This window comes from Cryptotermes secundus, unplaced genomic scaffold (genome assembly GCF_002891405.2).
Source record: "Cryptotermes secundus unplaced genomic scaffold, Csec_1.0 scaffold715, whole genome shotgun sequence".
In the NCBI taxonomy this organism is placed as follows: domain Eukaryota; kingdom Metazoa; phylum Arthropoda; class Insecta; order Blattodea; family Kalotermitidae; genus Cryptotermes; species Cryptotermes secundus.
Window position 1 is genome coordinate 56,511 of NW_019724597.1, and position 25,078 is coordinate 81,588.

General features: G+C 38.8%; 1 protein-coding gene across 8 annotated transcripts in view; it reads right to left on the minus strand.

Moving 5' to 3' along the window:
* The window catches only part of LOC111862402 (protein SMG8), a 71,165-nt gene that overhangs the window by 25,642 nt on the left and 20,445 nt on the right, over nucleotides 1-25,078 (minus strand). For 7 of the 8 annotated variants that reach the window (XM_023847756.2, XM_023847759.1, XM_033750653.1 and 4 more), the window contains 7 exons: nucleotides 24,094-24,287; nucleotides 23,675-23,775; nucleotides 18,013-18,261; nucleotides 10,594-10,838; nucleotides 8,634-8,849; nucleotides 6,270-6,397; nucleotides 4,685-4,774 (listed from right to left, as the gene is read on the minus strand). In XM_023847756.2, coding sequence (XP_023703524.1) covers nucleotides 4,685-4,774; nucleotides 6,270-6,397; nucleotides 8,634-8,849; nucleotides 10,594-10,838; nucleotides 18,013-18,261; nucleotides 23,675-23,775; nucleotides 24,094-24,287 — 1,223 coding nt within the window. The remainder of the gene's footprint in view (nucleotides 1-4,684; nucleotides 4,775-6,269; nucleotides 6,398-8,633; nucleotides 8,850-10,593; nucleotides 10,839-18,012; nucleotides 18,262-23,674; nucleotides 23,776-24,093; nucleotides 24,288-25,078) is intronic. The other variant, XM_023847762.2, reaches the window with a different exon arrangement.

The window sequence follows — 25,078 nt, forward strand, 5'->3', positions numbered from 1 at the left end:
ATATACTTAGTTTTCTCTGTGTTTACTTCTAGATCAACCTCCTCACTTGTGTCAATTAAAGATTTTGTGTTTCTCTTTATGGTATCTATATTATCACCCAGTAGACTCACATCAGCATACACTAACAGCTGATGTGTCCCATTCAATTTCAGTCCTACCTGGTTTTCCTAGACCTTCCTAATGGCATATTCTACAGCAAAGTTGAAAAGGAGTGGTGATAAAGCATCTTGTTTTAGATCATTCTGAATAGGGAAATTATCAGACAAATATTTACCTATGCAGATTTTACAATATGTTTCATTTGAACACATTTTAATCAGCCTGACTAGTTTCATGGGTATCCAAATCTCTGAGAATACTGTACAATACTTCCCTCCTAACTGTATCATAGATTTTCTTTAAGTCTATGAATAGCTGATGTACTGTCTTACTGTACACCCATTTTCTCCAGTAGCCGATGAATGCAAATGAGCTGATCAGTAGTTGATGTGTTATGTCAAAATCCACACTGATGATCCCCAATAATTTCATCTATGTATGGACATAACATTGAGACAAGAATATTGGATAAAATTTTGCAATAACAATTTCAACATCAAAAGGGCTAGGATCAGGTACTAACAGCTCAGCTGTATATATTTCTATCTGCCAAACATCTCTGACCGTATGTACATTCAATAACTGAGAGAAGTAGTTCTTCCACCTAATCAAAATATTGTGGGAATCTGCAAGCCCATCACCATTCTCATCCTTCACTAAGTTACTTCTAAGCTGTTAACTCCTCTTAAAGTCATTTATTCCTTTATACAGGTCTCTAATGTTCTTGTTCTTACTGTTCATTGCAAGCTCATCAATTTTGTCTTTCACATATTCCTTCTTTTTATTCCTGAAATGCCTACTGGTTTCACATCTTACATTGTTGAGGCTATAAAACCTTAAGGTTCTATTTTGGGACCCCTGTTATTTCTATTGTTCATAAATGATTCAGCCCCTAGCTATTCATGAGGCTAAGGTTGTATTATTTGCTGATACAAATATACTACTTACTGACAATAAGCTTTTATCATTAAATGAAGAAATCCTAAAAGTTAGGAATCAATTAGACTATTAGTTCCATGAAAATCATCTCATAATAAACACAGATAAGACTAAAGTATTATTCTTTCAGGGAAGAAGACCTACTCCAATCTATAGAAATTATTTTTGCCTAAATAATAAGGAAATCATTTATTCATCAAATATAAAATTTTTGGATATCTGTATTAGTGAAAATGTAAGCTGGACAACTCACACTCAATATGTATGCCAAAAGCTCAAAAAGGCTCTTTATTTGATTAAATCCTTATGTTACTCAGCCCACCTGTATTAAGAAATGTTTATTTTACTAAATTTGAATCTGTATTGAAATATGGTATTATTTCTTGAGGTGGGGGCCTTAAGGACTCTAAAACTGTATTTAAAATACAGAAAATATATTTAAGAGTGATTAAAGGTGTTAATAATAGTGTGTCCTGTAGAAATATGTTTGGTGAATTTAAGATTTTAACTCTTACCTCATTATATATATTTGAGATTTTAAGTTCTATAATAAAAAATAAGATCTATACAACTCAGCATTCTGACATTCACAGCTACAATACCATACATACGCGTAATTTGTACGTCCAATTTTGTAATACCGATCATTACAAAAAAAGGTGTAATTAATATGGGAACTAAAATATTTAAAGGCCTTCCCCCTGAATTGAAAAGCATTGAAAATTTTAATGTTTTTAAGAGGAAACTGAAAAATTATTTGCTGTGCAGTGCTTTCTATTCTCTTCAAGAGTTTTTCAACTAATGTTGGCTTGATGAGCTTGTTGATTGTCTTTGGGTTTGCAATTTTTAATATTGTGTTTATGTGTTTTATATTACTGATATTTTTCTTTTGGTCTTATGTATTTTTATTGTTATGTTCCTTATAATGGTTGTTATAGTGTCGTGATAAATCATTTTGTAAATTTTATGTGACTTTGACATGTGATGTATTCACTATTATTTCTTGACATGTCCAATTGTATTCACTTCAGTTATGGAGAAAAATAAAGTTGAAAGTTTATTTATTTTGCTTTGATCCTGTAACCACTGCAATCTGGCTTGTTTTCTTTAGTCTAATAATTTTGATCATTCTTCATTGAATCATGGCTTATGCTTCTTCATTTCATAATAACCTAGACTCTCTTTGGCGGAAACTCTCATTCCCAATCTTTGGTTTGAAAATATCTCCCCTACCTTCTTTGGCATTGAAATCTCCTAATAGAATTTTCATATGGTACTTCAGGAATTTATCAGATACATGTTCTATTTCTTCATTGAACCTGTCCTTTATATCATCAATTTTATCTTGTTGGGGCATGAACGTTCAGAACAATGATATCACTCCAACACAAGGTGTTGAGGATAACATTTGGACCAAAGAAAGATGAAGTGACAGGAGGTTGGAGTAAACTGCATAATGACTAGCTTCATAACTTGTACTCTTCTCCAAGTATAATTAGATGACTGAGTCAAGGAAGATGACGTGGGTAGGGCATGCAGCACAAATGGGTGAAAACAGGAATGGATATAGGATATTGGTTGGAAAGCGAAATGGAAAGAGACCACTGGAAAGACAAAGGCATATGTGGGTGGACAATATTAAAATAGATCTTGGAGAGATATGATGGGATGGTATGAATTGGATTGATCTGGCTCAGGATAGGGACCAGTGGAGAGCTCTTGTGAACAAAGTAATAAACTTTCAGGTTCCATAAAATGCTGGGAAGCTCTTGAGTAGCTGCAGAATTGGCGGCTTTTCAAGAAGGGCTCAGTTCCATGAGTGGATGAGTGTGTCAGTTGAAGAAAAACTACTGATTACTCTGAGGTAAGAAAGTTTATCTTTTAATTGATATACAGATTCTGCAGATCTCTAAGCAAATACAATAACACTGCTAGAAGTTTTTTCTTTACATTGTTTATTATAATCAAAATGATGATGATAATGATGATGGAAGGCAGAGTTTGTCAAGGGCATAGCACCTGTGAAATCAGCTGGCTGATTACTCCTTAACACCAGCAGAAGCAATTCCTTCTCAGTGGAGTTATATTAATTGAATTCAGCTGATAATTGTAAAGGATGGGGACTAACCCAACTGCTGACTTGTATCACAAAATGCAGGTCATATTGTAGTAGCTGTTTGCAGTTTTAGCAGTATTATTCTGTATTTTGATCCTATNGCATAGTCTGGACGGCGTTTGTCATATATGTCAGGATCTTGCTCAATTAACTCCACAAGATGAAATTAGCAGCTTCGTCAACTATTTGTGCCATCTTAATAAACAATTCAATCACTGAAGCGCATTAAAGAACAGCTGATTTCTAGCAGTCCATGTGGCAACTCAATTGAACTCAATCCTGTGAAGACTGGCATGCTCCGTTGCCTGGAAACTGAGTTTCTCAATCTCCCCGCGAGTTGCGTTGCCGTTTTCTCAATTTGTGCTGAGCCATTTATTAACATGTGTTCAATTCTGGCTGATAACACTTCTCGGAAATCGCGGTTGCCAGTTTCCTTGGTGTGTGCCCAGCCTTATATATCTGCTTGGCATACCAAATAGGGGACACTGAGTCACATAGTTCATTCCTCATTTGTCATGAAACTGACAACTCCATTGCGCAGGAAATGTCTAAGTTGCTTAGGAGACGTATGTAATGTTGCATTTTGTGTTGCCATGGCAACATGGTCACAAAGCCCCAGTCAGCAGATGGGCAAGTTACAGCTCCCAGGCCACATGTTACAATATTAAAACTGATCTTAGATAGGCTGGAATGGTATAGATTGCATTGATCTTGCTCAACGAACCTTCAGGTTTTATAAAATGCTGGGAAGTTATTGAGTAGCTGCACAATTGGCGTCTTCTCAACAAGGGCTCAGCTCCATTAGTGAGAGAGTTGTGGGAGCTAAGAGCAGTGGGATCATCTTGCCTCTTCTGTGCACACCTCTCTTACTGTCTGGAATATTCAGGGACCATTTGGTTGACATGGAGGGCCAAGGTTGCTCGCAAACATTCTAGAAACCTTCCCACAGGTGACATACCTATAAAAGGAGTAGGCAGCAAGCTAGCAAGCTAAACAGTGAGTGAGTTAGCCAGTTTTCAGCTCAGTTCCGTGCAGGGAACTCTAGTGGAATTCAAAGTTACTGAGACAGTCACTTGGCGAACTGTCAAGTTTCTCAGTTGTCAGTACAGTTCAGTTCAGTTCAGTGTAGCTCAGTCAAATGAAGTGAGTAAATGTCGTATTGCAACCAATGGTGTTGCTCTGAAGTAGTGAGTGAACAAAGAACTGATCTGAGGATCGAAGTTATTACGGATGATGGGCCAGTAATTGCTCCTAATATTGATAATTGTCATATTACATTCTTCATACTAAATATAAATTTTCTCTTATGTTCTGTTCCTAATACAATAAATGTTACTAAAAATTTATAATGTAAACAGTGGAATGGTTTTGAATGTAATCATCCACAATATTTTGATAGGAATGATAATTTAACTTGCAGCAAACTAGTCGAAACCTGTGAATACTATTAAGAATTCACGTTGCAGAGTAAGAAAAATGTTTTTAGTGTACCTGAACTTCATTATTTTGACTTCTGTAAGTCTCTCTCACCTTTGCATCTCGATTCTGGTTCATCTTCAGCTATCTCTAATGTGTCATCATGAATCTCTTCTGTTTGAGAAGTACAAAGCTCTCTGTTTACTGAAACAAACTCTTCAAACCTTACATTTTTACTTATATCTGTTCAGAGCCTAGCCACCTATCATTCCCTACCATTTGCATGTCTTTCTTTTCTTGGGAAATCAGCTATTTGTTAACACACAAAAATGTAACTTCTCTGATTCCTGTTTTCTACTATGAAGTTTCCATGAAATATTTAAAAATGTGATTGTAAGATTAACATATGCTTTGCATGATAGATCTGGCCTGAAACATATGTATAAATAACAACTTAAATTATACTCTTCTTACAGTTTTGGTGGGTTTGTGTAATTTCAACCTGATCACACTCAAGTGACCATATCTCATAGCAATAGAATATGTGTATCAGGTGTACAGTGATATCATAAGTGATGAAGAATCATACATGCAGGTATTGTACACAATGTACTGCCATGCTATAAATGGAAGAGACTGGGACTGTTTCATGATACACAGTTTCCCCACCATGATAATTCAAGGCAGCAGACTCCTAACAGATTACAGTGTTAACCTATCCCTGATCTAGCACAATGCTATTCCAGTTTGTTGCGTACCACCTTTGATCATAAAATGGAAACTTTCAGTAGGCATTTAGCCACTGGAAGAATTGTGTATGAGTCTGAGGGAGGCCAGACTGCATCAATAACACATAATACCAACACAAATAACATCATATTAAACGCATGGATGATTAATAACCCCTGAATTGCAGCTGCTTTGATCTATTGTGCATCTCCTTCCTGTAACACCTACCCCTCCACTGCCTTCAAATGAAGCACAGCACCTTATTATTATTATTATTATTATTTGTGGAGGGGGTGGGTTTCCCCATACACCACGACTAATAGTCTATTGTACGTCCCCCTTTGATATTCTACCAGTCGCCATGCCCTTCCAGTACTGGTGCTCGCTATCAGCCCCTATCAGCCAGCGAGGTCGGCCACCTCTCTGGCAGTGGTCCCCGATACTTCCCCATCTACCGGAGGAATTGGAAACTACTTGGGTGGGAAACTTTGCCTAATTTTGCTCAGAGGTCTCCTAGAGACATGAGGATCTTTTACATGCTGTAAATCTATGACACGGGACACACGGCTTAAAGTCCCTCCCAGAGGACTTGTTCCCTGAATTTTTCCGCCCTTAAAAATTCCATGACCTCTGCCGGGTTTGAACCCACGTACCTTGAGTCATGAGGTGGGAACGTTACCCCTAGACTACGGAGGCCGCAGCGCAGCACCTTATTCAATGGAGCCTTATGAAAAGTCACTTGGTTTCATAAAGATGACTCGTTAACTCTGCTAGAACCTCCTAGTCCATAGGTCATTCAGCACAGACTTAAAAAATTAAACGAACAGGCTACATACACCACATCAGAACAAAACTAGACCTCAAATCTCACAAAACTAGACTAGATCCAGCTCTGTAAAAGCCGTGACTATATCTCTTTCTCTGAAAAGTGAGAACATGGAAAAGAATAATATAGTTTATTCCTGCTTACCCAAGCTGAACCCTTGTGTGTTTCCTTGTGGCGTACCAACATTCAACTCTCTCCCTTCCATTCCTCGAGCTCCACCATCCTTCCATCCCAGTCCTGGGGCTGTCCTGTTAGAGAAGAGCTGAGCTGCTCTGTAGGCAAAACATCACAACTTGAGAAACTAACCAATTAATTAATTTCTTAGAACTGCCAGTGACTACTTCAAAATATATACAGTTTAACACCTGCAGAAAGGTCATAAAAGGGAAAAAGAAATTTATTATAAACCAAAAAGAACAAATCTTAGAAATGTAACAATGTCCGTTATGTACCGGAAAGAACCTGATACAAAAATAATTTGCATAATGTCCCTGCTGCCTATTTTGAACCTTAAGAATAATGAGTGAAAAACAGACAATATTTGTGTAAATGCAGCAGTAGCTTTGGTGAGGGCAAGGTTTGTACAGGAGAAAGGAAGGCAGTATGTACAACAGATACAAAACATGTCACATGACCTTGAACTGATGTTGGGTTTGGGGTTCTCACATCTATAATTTTGGAGAGTACTATCTTCTAAGATGTGACGCTGTGTAGTCTGATAGAAGTTTATGGACTTTTCGAGAAATGCACTGTTTCCACCTGTATGGTTGAAGAATACACCAAGCAAGCACCCAGCAAGAATCAGGCAGCAAGAGGCTTCTTGCTGAATGTCTGCTTTGTGTATTCTTTGACCCTGCAAATGAAAGCAAAACATAGGTAAGCACCTACTGGCCTACACAGCGTCACAACCCAAAAGCCAGCACTCTTCATGAACACACGGTTTGTAATTCTAATCAAACTTGTGTGTCACGCAAATACCAATACTGAAGTATCCAACCTCTCTGTGGTACTAACTAACTAACTTTCATATAGCTGAGCCCTTCTTCAGAAGCTGCCAGTTGTGCAGCTACTCAAGAACTTACAAAAATTTTATGGAACCCAAAGGTTCATTACTGTGTTCACAAGAGCCCTCCACTGGTCTCTATTCTGGGCAAGATCAATCCAGTCCATACCACTCCATTCTATCTCTCTAAAACCCATTTTAATATTATCCACCTGCCTACATCTTGATCTACCTAGTGGTCTCTTTTCTTTTGGTTTTCCCAATAAAACCCTATAATAAAACCCATGCATGCTACATGCCCTGCCCATCTCATCCTCCTTAACTTGATCATTCTAATTATACTTGGAGAAGAGTACAAGTTATGAAGCTTCTCATTATGCAGTTTTCTCCAACCTCCTGTCTCTTCATCTCTCTTCAGTCAAAATATTCTCTTCAGCCCCCTGTTCTCAAACACCCTCAGTCTATGTTCCTCCCTTAATGTGAGAGACCAAGTTTCACACCCATACAGAACCACTGGCAAAATTTTACGTTTTTAGACAGCAGAGAAGGATACAAAGGTTCTGGAATTGAACTCATGACCTTCCGGTTTGTAGCATAGTGCCTGAACCAACTACAGTAAAACTTGGTTATAGCAACATCGGTTTCTGCGACACCTTGTCTATTGCGTCAAATATTCAATGGTATGAACTAATTCCTCATAAAGCAACTGTTTTTATACCTTGCTTGGTACGACATGCACAAATGCATCAACCTCGTATGTAACGTCATTTTCATTCCTGAATTTCTCTGATATCGTGGGAAAGTTCGATGTGTCTGCCCACCCTCACTTTCTCTACTTGCTGACGTGACTGTCCTGGAAGAATACGACCGCGGGCTGCAAGAGGAGCATGGGTTTTATGCGAAAACAAGGGTGTGGGGTGGGACTGCGTGAATAGTGCAAGAGGACGCGGCAGGTTGTTAACTGCATTCCTTTCCTAGAATCTCGTCTAACAGGACCTCACATTGTCTACTTACCCTATAGTGTTCCTGCCTAAACCCAGAGAAGTGCAGTAGCGAAAACATGGCAATGAAAAGGAAAGTTTTAAGCATTGAAGAGAAAGTTAAAGTGATTCGTGAAATATTGTGTGTATTGTCAGTGAAAAGCGCTGTAATATGTCTTTGATATTACACATTTGGGCAATTCCACGTTAATGTTACGTTAGTCTGTACTTAACTACATATTTCACTAAAAAATGCAACATTTTAACTCGGTTTTTGGTAGATTTTTACGTGACTAACATAAGGCTACTGTGGAAGTGCCCATTTCGGTTACAACGACATTCGTTTATAACGACACTATTTTTAGGTCCCTTTGATGACGTTATAACCAAGTTCTACTGTATATTACCACATGCCCCCACATTCACACATGTAAGATATTAAAAAATTCTACTAAAATTAATGTATGGTACAATCACATGCAATACATTTCATCATTAACAAAACTAGAAAAGTTGGGCTCATACCTGTAATCTTGTGTACTTGGCTGAAACACAGGGAAACGAATGGACTCAAGATTATTACAGCCACAATCCTCACCCAGAAGCTGATAGAAGTCATAATTCGCAGCACGCATAGTAAATGGGTCCTCTCGAGGGCCCTGCTTTCTGCCACAGTTGCATGCAGATATGTAACGAACACCACTTGAATGTTCCATCAGCGGTAGTTGGGTTCGATCATGGCTATCAACACATTTTAAGTTAAGAATAATTATTTTCACAGTGTATAACCTGTTGTGTGTCGTGAACATATAGTTATGTAAGGTTATCCGTCAACACAACAATTTTCACACTGTAATGTCAGGAATAACTTTTACAACATGGATGCACTGCACCAAAAAATGGATCCATATTGAGAATTCATTCATCTTTACCATATTATTATATATATACACTGCCTGATGATGGTCCCATGAGCACCGAAACATGTAGCGGTAAGAAATGAATTCAATCTGAGAAATACTTATTGACTGAAAAAACATCTTTTTTATGGATAACCTTACATAACCATATGTTTAAGAATAATTATCTTATGTATCAAAGGTAACAACATATAGACAAGTGTGAAAAAGTGTTTGACACGTCATTCCAAATCAGTTATGGATACGGACCACAAATGGTGTACATAGCTACTTGTACCTAACACAGATTACAAAAGATTTCTCAATTAACTGACATACACAGTGTGTCCAGGTTTTGTTAGGACTGTGTTCATTAAAAATACAAGATGTAAATTATTTTCAAAATTTCACTCTATTTAATCAAAATAGTCTCCTTCTGAATCAATACATAGCTGGAATCAATTGAAAAGTTTTTGAAAACAGTCACTGTACTCCTTTTGTGGAATCACATTTAAAAATGCAGTACATTCCCTTCGGATGTCCTGGGTGGTGACGTGACAGTCTCCTTTCATCGCCAACTTAACTTTTGGGAACAATAAAAAATCTGCTGGAGCCAAATTTGGCGAATACAGAGGATGATCAAGGAGTGTGATCCCTTTTCTGGCCAAAAAATCGTGCACGATCTTCAATTTGTGGGGTGGGGCACTGTCATGGAGGAGCGACCAGGAAACTTGCTCTCAATATTCAAGTCGAATTCGAAGAATTCTCGCCCACTAACGATTGAGGACTCCGAAATAATAATCAGAATTCACTGTTTGACCTTCTAGCAGAAATTCCTTGTGAGTATGAGTGTGTATATGAGTCAAAATTAAAGTACTGAAATCAAAAGATGTCCTGTTGATACCACTGTCTACTTATGTGAAGGCCCCTTGCATGACAGAACCTTCTCAAATCCTGAAGAAATGGTCTGATCAATATGTCCCTGCAGTGTTCTTGGGTGACGTTAAGAGCATTGCCTTCCTCATCCTCAATGAAATAGGGGCTTAATATACTGTGTGCTGAGACGGCACACCATATCATCACGCATGTACTATGCAGCGGTTTCTGGATGATAACATCTGGCAGCTCAAAATCAAGGAAGCGAGTTGTCTGATGACCACTTCCATATGAGCGGAAATAATACTCAAATATGAATACTTTTTTCTCTGTCAAGAGACTCATTTCCAACAACTGCACAACACAACTTCCTTTTCACTACTGGGAACACGTGCAACTGGAGCTACACACCGTCGACAAACGCACATGTGCGTCCGAGACACGCAAGTTTCAGTATTGCATATTTTGGCGCATACTGTATTATCCTCCATCCATGAGCAGGGCTCACAAGTGATCTCTTACCTTCAGATTTTCTGACTAAAATTTTGTATCCATTTCTCACCTCTCCCATTCCCTGCCCATCTTATCATCACCTGCCTCAATCACTGTAAAAACTACAGACCTCCTCGAGTAATTCTGTCCACCCTCCTGTTGCTTCAGCCATTTTAGTTTAATGATGATACACTGTGCTATATATAAATATATCAAACCTTTCAGGAGGGTCAGTATCATCATGGATCTTATTGGCTTCTTCTTGCAGTTCTCCACCCCCTGCACCTTCACCACCCCCACGGTGCAAAGGGTTGGTACAAGGGTTTCCAGTAAGACTCAAAACTTCACACATTTGGCGGCCATTCTTCCAGTAGCGGTCACACTCCTTTTCCAGCTGGGCTGTATACTGGTCAAATAGTGGTCCCCGCGCATGAACAGCAAACACAGACAATGCATGGGCCAGCTGCAAACACACACAAACACCAGAGTTGACAGAAGGGCTATCCATTTATGGAGAATATGCTAAGAGGGATAATCAAGTTTCAAGCAAAACATACAGCAGACTCATGTGCTGATATAAAATCCTTGCCTCAGGTGACACTTGTTTAGTTACATGAACATGCTCCAGTAGTCATCCAAGCAAGGCACATATTCCAACAAGCAAGCAGCTCATGTTCAAGGATGAGGTGGGCAGGGCATGTAGCATGAATGGGGGGTGACAAGGAATGCATATAGGATATTAGTGGGAAAGCCAGAATGAAAGAGACTACTGGGAAGACCAGGGCATAGGCAGGTGGACGATATTAAAATGGATCTTAGAGACATAGGATGAGATGGTACGGATTGGATTGATCTGGCTCAGGATAGGGACCAGTGGAGGGCTCTTGTGAACACGGTAATGAACCTTCGGGCTCCATAAAATGCTGGGAAATTTTTGAGTAGCTGCAGAACTGACGGCTCCTCAAGAATGGCTCAGCTCCATGAGTAAGAAAGCAGCTCATGTTAGTGTAGATGTGCTCAGTGTTGCCAACATTTTGGATGTTCACGATGCCTCCATTTTCAAGGTTGAAGTGCGTGGGTGGCTGAGTTTGTGTATATATAGGTTTGTGGTTCAAAATACACACTTGTTTCGGGGAGGGGGTGGGCTGGTGCCCCATCTAGGCCGATCGGGACTGCAGGCTGGCATTTACAAAGTAAAAATAAAAGAAAACATCATTATCTATAAACATTCAGCTGCCCTTACAGAATCAAATTAATCACATACAATAAACTCAAAGAAAAGAATGCAGATTTCAGACATATCTGCAACAAAGCAACCAATTCATCCTCTTTCACTTACCTACATTTCCTTCAGAGAGTTGACACGCTGATCTTAAACGTGATAACAACAAACTATAAAGAATGTAGCAGGAGAAACACTTCTGTCCTTGTGCTACTAGCGCTATGCAAACTGATAACAGCGAACTGTGATTTGGAAGAGTGGTAATCTCATATGACACAAGGAGGAAACACCTGTCTTCTGATGAAGTTAGTATGCAATTAAATGATATGCTTAGGCTAGTGGCTGAACCCAAAATGACTATGTCATGTTCAGTAGGCACTGGCAACACAGTTGCAACCCCCCAAATTCCATGACAATCACAGCCTGTCAGTCCCATTTTTTCCCTGAATAAAGCTTCCATTTCTAATACATATCACAGCAGAAATGTTTGGAAACAGCAATACCAATGGCAACATACTGCGTAAAGTCTCACCTACACATAATTTAGACTTAGGAAGTAAAGACAGAATTTCAAATAAGTAACCCACTCTACAAGATCATGAGCTAAGATCACCAAGAATAGTGGTCTTATTTCAGATCTTGGCAGATGGCCCATCAGGTGGTGAAGGGAAAATAATGGGGAGAAGGAGTCCCATACACCACAAATATTAATAACATAAAAGGTATGAGTGTAAAGATGACTGTCAGATGCATGGCTCACTGATGAAAAGTCAATTTCCTTCAATTTTCACATACTGTACAATACTGATACACTCAATGCCAAAATAAGATTTTCGATCTTTCATGATATTTTCCATCCCCCACCTGGCACCCCCCCTCCCCATAATATATAACCGTTATATAACTTGATTACTTAAAACCACAACAAAGTAACTATATTTAGGGAATAGAAACAGGTTTCTCAGTACACATGTGATCAATTTTTTAAACGAAAATTTGTAATACTTAAAACTCCAATTTGTCAAACAGCATTAAATTTCTGCAGTGTATCACAATGGCCATTTAGCCACAAAGAGACACAAGTTGCAGACAGTTTCCTTGTCGATATGGCTAAAATAAAGTTAAAAGTCCTACAGCATTACTTACATACTAGTTTTACCTAAAATGAAATTTGTAAAAAAGTTTCAAAAATCAAAAATGTACATAAATATTTAGCATGTACATCACCACCTCAGTGATAAAGGCCACACAGCCCACTGTGAGCCTGCGCCTCCTTGTGGAGGTACAGCCCCAGTCCTTCTTAGCTTTCAATGGACTGAAGTAATGCAAAACATAGCCAGTGTAGGCCAATTACAATCCTTCCTTCATCCTGTTGGATCTGAGATATTCTCATAGTGGTGACTTGACGCATTTGACACAATGCAATCCAGTGTTCACCAGTGTTTCAGGGGAACAGACTGCCTCCATCTTAAGGATGATGGTGTATTTTTCACCTCCTTCATGCTGTGGCAACATCCTGTCTGACCATGAATATGGAGGCAGTCTGTTCCTCTGAAACATCAATGAACATGTATGAGAAGGCTTGGCATCATATAGCAGCAGACAGCACTCTAACTTTCTTCATCTTTTTGCAACAGGTTAATTTCTACAACAAGACACTGTCAGCCAATACTCCAAGATGGAGGATCATTTCCTCTTTGCTGTCTGTGAGTGCTTACTCAGCATATGTACAGGTACTCCCCGACATCCCTGCTTCCCAAGAAAACCAACTGCTATCAATGCCAATTGCTTAATACCAACTGCAAGTATACTGTCCTCAGGTACCTCTTAGTCAGTAAGTTCCAGGTTTCACTCTTAGCCTGCAAGGAGACTGAAAATAGTTATGGTTTTCCTCAGCCCCCTCCCTCCAGTCATGTTGTGATAAAGCCACACAATACATCATGATGGTTCTCTCCCGTATCCTTCCAAACTTGTTTTCCCCAGCTACCATTCAATTCAACACTAACATAAGCAGTCATGAAAGTGTCATGAATTAAACTAAGATATGTACGTCATTTCAGAAATAATGCACACAATTTTTTATTTATGTTCATGTTTATTTTTTTTAATATCTCTTTACAGTCCTTCAATACAGTCCCCCTGCTTCTCAATGACCGAGTCCCAACGTGTGGGAAGCTTTACTATTCCATCCAGGACACCATCTTTGTTTATCTGTCGAATGGCTCGGGTAACTGCAGCAGAAAGCTCTTCCAGAGAGGGAAAACGACGGCCTCACATAGGTTGTTTCAACTTTGGAAATAAGCTGAAGTCTCGTGGACTCATGTCCTGACTGTAGGGAGCATGAGGCAACACCTGCCAACCGTATTAGCACAACTTTTCTGTTATGACATTCCCCATGTGAGGGCGAGCGTTGTCATGGAGAATGATCAGTGCAGCCTCGAGCAACTGAGGTTGGTTTTTGTGCATTTTTCTGCGCACATTTTGCATAAAGTCAAAATAATAAACTGCTGTGACACTTTTCCCGCACAGAACTCTGTCTGTCATGATGATTCCTTGGTGATCATAAGCAAAGATCATCATTTGTTTGACCTTTGATTGAGATCGTCGAAATTTTTTTGGTCTTGGGGAAGATGGACCTCTCCACTCATTGGACTGTGATTTCAGCTCCGGTTCAAAGTCTCTAATCCACGTTTCATCAATAGCGACAAGTCGATACAAGAATGCTTGACCTTCAACGTAGAATCTTTGTTTCAGCAAGGTTACAATGTCGAGGCGTTTCTGCTGCTGTTCAGCAGTCAAGCAGTGAGGGACCCATCGCGCAGAAATCTTTCTCTTCTTTAAATCATTTGTCAGAATTTGCAATATTGACGTTGGTGGAATGCCCGTGGTTTCAGAAAGTTCCTCACATGTCGCATGACGATCTTCTTCAAAAGCATATGACACAAGTTTCACACTTCGTTCATCTGTCGATGTTTTCGGCCTTCCTGGCCTTGGTTCATTGTTTATGCTCACACGACTGCCACGAAAACGACTAGCCCAGCAAGAAACTGTACTACAGTCCACTGTTAACTCACCACAAACTTCACTTAAAGCACTGTGGATTTCTGTCAGGTTTTTCCATGTAAAGTTTCGATCTTAATGTACAACCTTTGATCTTCAAGGGTCACAATACCCGAGAACCGTGCAGGCTCCATAACTCAAATTATTTAAGAACAGAGTACATCAGTGGTTCGCAAACTTTTTACCTCTGAGCCCCCCCTGACAAGAGAAAATACTTTCAGGCCCCCAGCCTGCTTTTTTTGTCAACATAGAAGTCATGGTATGTTTGACGTTTTATTCAGTTTATTTTGTGTTTATCTACATACTATTTAGCAGTTTTTTTACTAAAAATTAAAGTATCACAATATTCGGCCTACAATAAAAAATAGTTTTAACACTTGCAATTAACCAAAATATGTATTGAAATGAAATGATATTTAACTAACAAGTATTTAATTTTTTTTCTGCAAAGAAAATCAAACATTTAAATGTCAAAGTTCAGTGTGATGGATGGGCCTGCTTTTGAGAAAAAAGTTTATCAAAACGTGGTGTAATATAAGAAATGGCCACTCTAACTTCTTTAGCAATATTTAGCCTTGAACGATACTTTGACTTTATAGCTGCCAAAGCAGAAAAGCCTGTCTTGCATAACTAAGTTGTTGCGAAAGGAATCAGGATCTTCAATGCTTTTTGGCTCAAAGTTGGGAATTCCTTGCCAATATGTATCCAGAACTCCAGCAAAGACAATTCCTTAAATTTATTTTTTAATGAAGTATCATTAGTGAGATCAATGAGTTGTTCTTGCTCATTTACCTTCAGAGATGATGGCCCAGGAGCACTTTTGAATGGATTTTTAATCCAATTAAATTCATCAAAATCATTGCAAAAGTATTTTTCAAAATGAACTTTGAACATTATGAGATGATCATCAAGTAGGTAGCTTTTTATGTCCATTGGAAGCACTGGATTATCAGTGTCTTGTACCATTGACACCAGAGTAGGGAACATGTCTAGCGTGTCACTTTCCATACTGTTTCTCCAGAGCTCTAATTTTATCATGAATGCCTTTACTTTGTCATTCCAAGAAAGTACAGTTGCCTCATTCCCTTGAAGTGAAGTGTTGAGGATATTTAGTTTCTCAAATATATCTGTGAGGTAAGCCATTTTCAATAAAAAAATATCCTTGTTGCTGAAACTGTCTGCCAGTGAGTGATTTTCCCCATTTAAAAACAGAACACCTCATGCCTCAGCTCAAACATTCTCTTTAATACTTTGCCTCTTGAAAGCCATCGAGCATCACTAAAAAACAACAGAACAGTGTGTTCGGCACCCATTTCCTCACACGGCATTTTAAAAAGTCTAGACTTCAGAGGATTTGTCTTGATAACATTGACGGTTTTTACAACCATCTGCAGCGCTTCATGAGGGGGCGGGCTGAGTTCTTTAGCTGCCAGAGACTCCCGATGTATCATACAGTGGGTCCATACTACTTTGGGAGCAACAGCTTTAATTTTTGCTTGTAATCCAGCATGGACTCCAGATATTGAACGAGCTCCATCTGAACATACTCGTATGCCAGTGCACTTATCCCATGATATTCCATGATATAATTAAAGCCTGTACTCATCAAAAGTTTTTCTATATGTATTTTTATTTTTCGTTACTTTTCTAATTGATTTAGGGAAGTTTTAATTTTTATCTGTAGGAAAGTATGGTGTGCCCCCCCCAGGAGGTCGCGCCCCACAGTTTGATAACCACTGGAGTACATTATAAATGAAACAAAATAACGCGCTTCTTTCTCAAGCCCTGAACTGTAACTGACATGAGGCTCACTGTTGTTGCGTCATATAATCCACAGTGCTGCCAACCTGTGCATTATTTATGAAATGACCCGCGTACATATAAGGAATGCTTTAAGGGTTCAAGACATGTAAAAAGAAGATGAAATGACAAATGCTTTTACAACAGGTGCAAACATTTTCCAGCACAGTGATATGAATGCAAGATCAGAAGTTCAACCTGCATCACCCTGTGACTCTGAATAAGAATCCTAACCAGTCGAGCATTGCATTATTGCAATTGCTGGTGCAAATGCAGCTGCCCACCACAAATTTCCAAAAGATTTAAGATCCCTTATTCATGGAAAATAGGCTATCAGCTGTGAGGAAAAATGCAGCCACTAACCATGGATGTAATCTGGAGTTAGAAGATTTACAATTCACTTATTTCTGGATGATAAACTTATTTCTCAATACACACCAAAGAAGATACAAAAATAAAACCAATGTGATATTCGTGACTTACCATTGTCTAAATGTCATTTAAATAAGTGTTAATGGAATTAAAATTGACTCTTTTTCTTACTTTGTTTTATTTGGTGCTCAAAATATTTCTTTTCAATGCTACCACTACTTCTGCACTAGCACACCCTATAACCTATATATATACGTAGGTCATACTGAAAGTCATGAGCAACAATTTTTTGTAAAGTAACATGCTATATTATTGACAAACCAAATACACCACCTCATTCTACAGACTTTTCTTTATTTTTCCACGTAATCAAAACTTCTTTGTACACATTTCTCCCAGCATTCTGGGAGTTTGAAAATTCCCCTCCTGTAAAATTCCATTCCAGGCATCCGAAGACACTGATGGACTGCTTTCTGAATTCAGCATGCTTATGGAAGTGTGTGAATGGGTGCGAGCAGTGTTCGAAGACTGGTGAAATATTTTAAAGATGGGAACACCGGCATCGAAGATGATCCTTGGAGCGGTTGTCCTCGAACAGCCTCAACTGAACACAACAAGGAAAGAGTGGATGAGATCATTCAAGATGTCAGGCATGTGACTGTGGACACAATAGCCTGAAAACTTAGAATAGAGCATAGTGCAGTACAGATGATTGAAAGCTTGCGCTATAGGAAAGTTTGTGCTCGTTGGGTCCCACGGTTATTGACTGAAGACCACTAAGGTCACATTGGAAGCAACTGCAAAGATGGGGTGGGAAGTTCTTCCACACCCCTCCTATAGCCCTCATATGGCACCCTCTGACTACCATCTTTTCAGATTTGTGAAGGATCAGCTGCATGGACAACATTTTGAGACAAGGGAGGCAATTCAGAAAGCAGTGCGTCAGTGTCTTCGGATGGCTGGAATGGAATTTTACAGAAGGGGAATTTTCAAACTCCCAGAATGCTGGGAGAAATGTGTATAAAGAAGTGGCGATTATGTGGAAAAATAAAGAAAGGTCTGTAGATTGATGTGGTGTATTTGGTTAGTCAATAATAAAGCATGTTACTTTACAAAAAATTGTTGTTCATGACTTTCAGTACGACCCTCGTATATTTCCAAGAAATGCATATGATGGGTTTACCTTGCTCTCATGGTAATCACGTGTGTACTGAGGAGGCAAGTTCTCCTGGTAGGTGGCAATAGCCAGAGGTAAAACTTTGCCACAGCGACCCTCACTGAACCTCACATCAGTATCCAACAAGCCACGCAGTGAGCTGAGGAACTGATGCTGTAGCTGTGATTTACTTTTGCTGTCTGGTGATTGATCACAGCTCAAAAACATGTTGAAAGCCTTGTCTGATACTTCAAACCATACACCTGCTGTTGGGATCTGAACACAATTTGATGGCATTATTAAAACTTCACAATTAAGATTAGGGTGAAGACTTCCAATTAAGGCTGGGGCCACACGAGTGCACGAAGTACGTCCATTGCAATGAACGTACTTTATGACGAACATTGCTGAGGACACTACACAGCTGCAGAATGTGGTGCACAGTTTTTTGTCTGCAATGGAGCCAGAAGAAAGCATAGCATTTGCCTCTCTTGTTTATTTCTACAACGGACGTCATGACGTTTGTTACAACGAACGCATTTTGTGTGCTAGTGTGGCACCAGCCTAAGCCCTTCCAATCCTATTTCAGACAACTTATGATATTAGATTCTAAAGGGTTCTGATGATGGTGGATGACACACAGAATTACTGGGTTTTTGGATTATGGAAAAAGTTCAAAAACCCAGCAATTCTGTGCAACTTGTGATATCTTTAATTTTCGATACAGGCCCACTGTCAAAATTCTTTGCCACCAACTTTATGTTATGTAACATTATGTAACATCTGTTACATCTCTGTTAGTAGTTCACACACAGCAACAACAGATAGCAGGAGCTATTTTTGAAAAACAAAATTTCAGGAAAAGATGGTGAAAAATAGGGGAGTGGGGACCAAGAGTTGTCAGGATAAATAGTGAACAGGGGATCAACCCCATATGTGGCAAAGAGGAAGAATGGATCCATATATTGAAGTGTGAAGAAATAAATATTTCAATGGAAGACTGAGAATAGCAATGCAGAAATAAATATAATGAGAATGCCAGGATGCAAAAATACAGACCACTGGCAGGAAATATTAAGATATATAATTAAATACTGAGTGCTCAGATGAAGAGAAAACTTCATAATGCTGCAGAGTGTCTAACTAATCATTCAGCCTTGCCCATGTCACCATCTGCTACCTCTGGTCAATCAGTTATTTCTGGAAGTGGTGCATATAAAGCTGTGTTCAGAATCACTACTAAAAATAAACACCCTCTTTCTGTGACTTGAAACCATTTGTTCAAGTAACACAGGAAACTGAAAGGTAGGATGAGAAGAAATCTCACATGCTACAGAAAATCCTCGAAGTAGTGACCAACAGCTTTTAAACACACCTCACAACTTCGAGGGAATCCCTGTTAAAGTCTGTTAGCTGAAATTGAAGAAATCACATCCCTCACCTCACTTTGGAGAGCCTGAGCAATGTGAGGTGTGTTCCTGTATGTTTTCTTTTAGGTTCCCCCACAAACAGACGTCACAAACACAAAGACCTGACAGTCTTGGAGGTCACAATCTTGTACTAATGATTCTGTCATCAAACACCTTGTAATGCACTCACTGAATTTGTGCAGCATGCACAGTAGCATTGTCTTGTTGAAAGTAGCCATGATGTTTTCCCTCATCAGTCAGCTGTACAAAAAAATGTTCCAACCCTAACACATCAGCCTGAGTTCACAGTTTCATGGTACAACACTGGACCAATGATTCACCTAACATTTACGGCACATCACGCCCAAATCTTCATGGCATGTACTGGAATCTGGTAAACTGTTCAGGGATTTTCATCTCTCCAAATTCAGGTGCTCTGACAATTTACATAACCCCTGAAGTGAAAGTATGCTTTATCAGTTATGAAAAGCAGCTGATGATCTGCAAGTCCACTGTGCATATTTTTCAGCATCTAGGTACAAAACTGAACCCTCTGCAGAGCACTGACAGGTTTGAGTTCATGCATAATGGTAACTCTACATAAATAAAACTTTATTAATTTAGCTGCCTTAGAGGCACAGCCTACAGACACACCTGCCTGTAACTGCATTTGAATGTCCTCAAGCTTCCCATCAGTGAGCAATATTTTCTTGCAATATCATGTTGCATGAAGCACTAACCCTGTGGTCTGCCACTTCTTAATAAGTTCAGATGTGCAAGATTTTGTACATACAGGTGAATCAGTGTATTTGAGGATGAATCTTTCCCTGCACATCATCCAAGTTCTCTTTCATACACAATGTGACATGTAGGCTGTCTGTAGGAAATGAATTGGCAAATACCTTGCCACAGAAAGACTGTTTCTTGGAAACCAACTGATTATGAAACACGTCTCCGGTGGTACAGAAATTTAAAGCTATAAACACTTAGAAAACCAAACTGTTGCTTGGGGATTAATACACACTTTCCAAGACAATGCATTCATGAAGAATAGTAATTGAACCGTTGGAGGCAGTGATCTCTATTAGGTCCATGCGGCAGTTACGAAAAGCAGTGCATTCATGAATTAGATGTGTTGTAGAGACCAGTCCGAGGTTCCAACAGCAGTGAGAGATTCTTCTGTTAGATTCACAAGACAGATGTCACTCAGAAGGAGTTCAGTGTGTGAGCTGTTGTAATCGACTGTAATTGTGAAGAAGTGCCAATAAACCCAATCAAATCCAGAACCCATTATTATCAATTACAATCACAATATGTGGCAGTATTTTTCAACAAAAAAATCTCTAATCAGTAGTGCAAGTCATTGTTCAAAAAGAAAAATCTAGAATCTTGAACTGAGCTCTTATGTACAGCTTCAAACTTAACACTTTGCGGACCGGCAATTTAAATATTTAAATCACCCTGGGGACCGGCATTTTTTAACCCACTACCCTAACTTGTGCACTCTTCACTTTAAAAATTAATATAAAATATCCTAATTAATTTTATGAACCAAAATTTTTGGAGAACACTTACCAATGCTTCTAGAAGTGCTTGAGAGTGTGATATTTCTGGAAACATTCCCCTTCTACCTGCACTTTCGTCGGAGCTACTTTCACTTATATTGTCTGTAGCCACAATTGTTTGTTGTCCTCTGCCACTGCCACTGTCAAATCACTATCACTACACGTCTCAGAAGGAATGTCAAATAGCTCACACCAGATAGCATGTCAGAGAACAAGTCAGATATTGCTTGGTTTTCAACTGCTTCTGTCCTTGACTCATTGCGCAACTAACTTCCTGCCTGGTACATAAGAGCTTGAAGGGTCAAAGATAATTTTCCTTTGGAAGGGGTACCCAAACAGCGAGATCAAGTTCCTGCCTACTAAGCAAACATTCTGGAATAATATTACGCAGTAGTCATTTTATTTTGGTGGCGCCAGAGAAAGGTATAATGTGTTACAATCTAACGTGCCCTAAAGTCATAAAAATATGCCACCGGTCCGCCAGGTTTAAAAGCGCTGGGCATAAAAATAGGCCACCAGTCCGCAAAGTGTTAAATCTCTCTTCCAGAACTTTCCAGTGGAAAGGATGAGGGGTAAGGATGGATTGCTTGTAGCAACATCACACTTCCTCTTATTCTGAGCACCCTGTATACAGAGGAACTGAAGAGGACAGAAGGAGAACATGAGAGTGATGTAGAACTAAATTCAGATGACTATCAATTGGTAAGAGATGATATCATAAGCATAATAAAAATCTGAATGCGTGATATGTAAATCATGCATTGTGGGAACACTAATACAGAATGTCCCAGAGGTCAATATTCTGGGAGGTCATAGTATCAGTCATTTTAAGCAAAAATTGTACATATAAATGTGTCCTATTCTGAATGGTTTCCAAGATAGGGCTATTTCACTGTACAGGTCCAAAATTGTGGATAAGAATGAGTTATTACATACTGTTTCTAACACCAGTATTTATTGTTCTAGTAACAAAGTCGGTAGAGGTTACCTAGTATAATACACTTTCGAAAATCCCACTGTCAAAATCAATGCACTTTGCAACTTGTGTCAGGACATGGCATGCTGTTGTCTGATTGCATCCTGACATTCCCTCATGTGAGCAATAACATGAAATAGCTCTGTCTTGGAAACTGTTAGGAATAGGACACATGTTCTTGGCAATACTGGAGGTGAGTGGTCAGCTCCATGCTTCAACTGCTTCAACTGCTTCAACTGGGGAAAGTGGATGCCGGTACCCATTCGACAGTAGACTGGGTGGGCCACAGAGTAGGTCTGGACAACACAGAGAAGTAAAAATTCTTGCCCTCACCAGGACTTGAAATCCAACCGCTTGGTCATCCAGCCTGTAGCCAGTTGCCATGCCGACTGCACTATCCTGGACCTCCAAGAATACTGACCTTTCCTCCTGGGATACCCTGTATAAGCAGGATGCTTAGGAGTAGGAACAGTCAAACTCCCACACCCCAAAGTAGACACCGTAATGGATGCAATAAAGTTTTACTTCATTAATAATGTGTTTTTTAGTGCACTTGCAATCCTGTGGCGCACCTACTGAGATCACTCAGTCCACCTGTCTCTGCACACAAAACACCTTGAGAACTATTGGGAGGATTCGGATTTTATGTCCAACATTTCTTCCATAGTCCGACAGTCTCTGAGATAACTGAACCAAGGGATTTTACAAGGATATTTTTGAACTTACATGTTCAACAATCAATGATGGCCTCCTAAACACTATTACAGCTAAGAAAATAAAAGAAAGTCTTTACTGAGTTTAGACTGTGACATATTTCATTCCTTTAATGTAATGTTCTATTACAACTCTCAAGCAGATATTAAACAATTTATGACATATATTTAAAAGAGTTCATCAGAGTCTTAATTATAGGTATCTCTCATTTTATTAACATACAACAAAGAATGTTTTTCATTTAATAAACTTCATTCTCACTACAATGAATAATTTACATTTGCAAGATGTGGGAGGCAGGGGAGAAGGTGAAGAAATACACATGCAACATATGGAGTTGTGGGGACTAATAAGTAACAAATGTTAGGGACAAATATCCTTCCCTCTAATGTCTGTGCATTTATCTGCATTTCTATACAACCATTCAGCTTCTAGGGCACACCTGACTGCCTTTGAAGACAGTACACCTGTCAGCAAATTAATATCATTCATTGCTGTTGCTACCATGTCGGTATGCAGTCTACATTTGTTTCATTGCCAAGAAGATGTGCAACTGAACAGCTCTGTTGCAGTGCATAAGCTATGAGAAAATAAACATGAATAAAATAATACAGTTTTATTTATAAAAATAAATATCATAAGAAAGTAATACTGTACACATTTTAATAATTATTTACTATTAAAGCATACATTAAAATATACTGGTGACATTTTCTGGGACATGTTAACAAGTTAGTGACATTTATGCATAAAGTAATGGGATTACGATTTCTGATTTATAAATTTTCACCTTATGAACAGTTTTCATGGAACAAATTACCTTCATAAACCGAGGGATACATGCATTTCATTTGTAATTCTTTCTACCTAACGCAGCTGTTAATTGTGAATTGTGTACTTAAATAACTTTGCTTTTTCACACTTTCGCACAAGTCAGTTTATAACTAGTAGGAGAGACACTGAGAATAAAAATGATGGGAACAGCTGAATCATTATCTCAAGACTGAGACATGTCACAAAATTACCTCAAAATATCCATGTGCAGTGTGTCTACCCACGTTGTCATCAAAGCCTTTTGTGAATGCTTGGTCAATGTGCTGCTGCAGGAAACTCCTGAAGCTGTGATCTGTCGAGATTGAAGCCACACGATGTACATACTAAACTACTATGTTCCGAGCACAGATATGTTTCTGTCTACTCTTCACTGCAACCTACAGTCCACAAAGCTCATTATATTAATATACTTCTCTGATGCCAAATCAACCTTTCAATTAGAATGTGTGCATGAAACAAGCTACAAAGAGCATGAAGAAAGTTTCTTGCTTGGCTTATTCTTCAAATCTGAAGATGGAGGTGATCTGTTCCTCCAAAATGTCAGCTGACTTTCAAGGACTACATGGCATATGCCAGTCAAATTCAATGTTACATTTCCAGTGTAACTTACCATTTGGTTCCAAGTGAAGTGTGGAAAATGTATTAACAATCTCCTCCTTATTCCTGCTGCAGTCATTGTTTGGATCCTTGCAAAAGTCCACCAGAGAATTCACCATATGTGCATTTCTGTCACTCAATGGATTGACCTTTGTCTGAACAAACACAAATTCCTGATTTGCTGGAATTGCAAATAAGGAATTTGAGCTGTAAAAAAATAAATAAATTTAATAATCAAAGGACACAATTTTAAATATGTAAATAGCCATTTAGTAAAATTATATTGTACCTGAAGATTCAGATATATAAAACGGTTAAGACACAACACATAATGTTCACTGCATGTGTTTCTTTCAGTCTTTTGTGATATTTATACCATAAGTTTTAATTCAAAATCTGATTTTTAATTAAAACTCTCATTCTTTCACGTTATTTGTCCTATTTAAATAACATGTTTTAGCCTACATGGCCATGATCAGGTGCGCCAAAGCTGTTTTGGTGAAACTGCTGCATTTTATGTACTGTCATAACACTTTTTAGGATACAATACTGAAACCTGAAGTATAGTTTTCCTTTGTGTGCAGTGTGTGTGGTGACTGCTGTATCTGTAACCTGCAATATAGAGTTGTGTTTATATTTTAGTATGAAACACATTGATGCTAATTTAAATGCAGATGAATGTGTAAGTATGTGGAAAGAATGCAGCGCAACAAGATGCTGAAATACAACATTACATAATGTTCACTTCTTAACACAGATTATGCTTGCTGGAAATTTCCTGATGTATTTTATATTTTTCTACTGCAGAGAGATCCATATATCTAAATTCTGCATATAACAGACTACAGATGCTACAGGAACACTGAAGTTCCAAGATTTCCACAGATGCTAAATTAATTTGAGTCTAATGAAGAAAGTCGTCTTCTGGGTTTAGGCACCGTGTATTCTTCGTTTTGGCCGACGTTTCGGAGGAACGTAGCGCCTCCATCTTCAGAGCA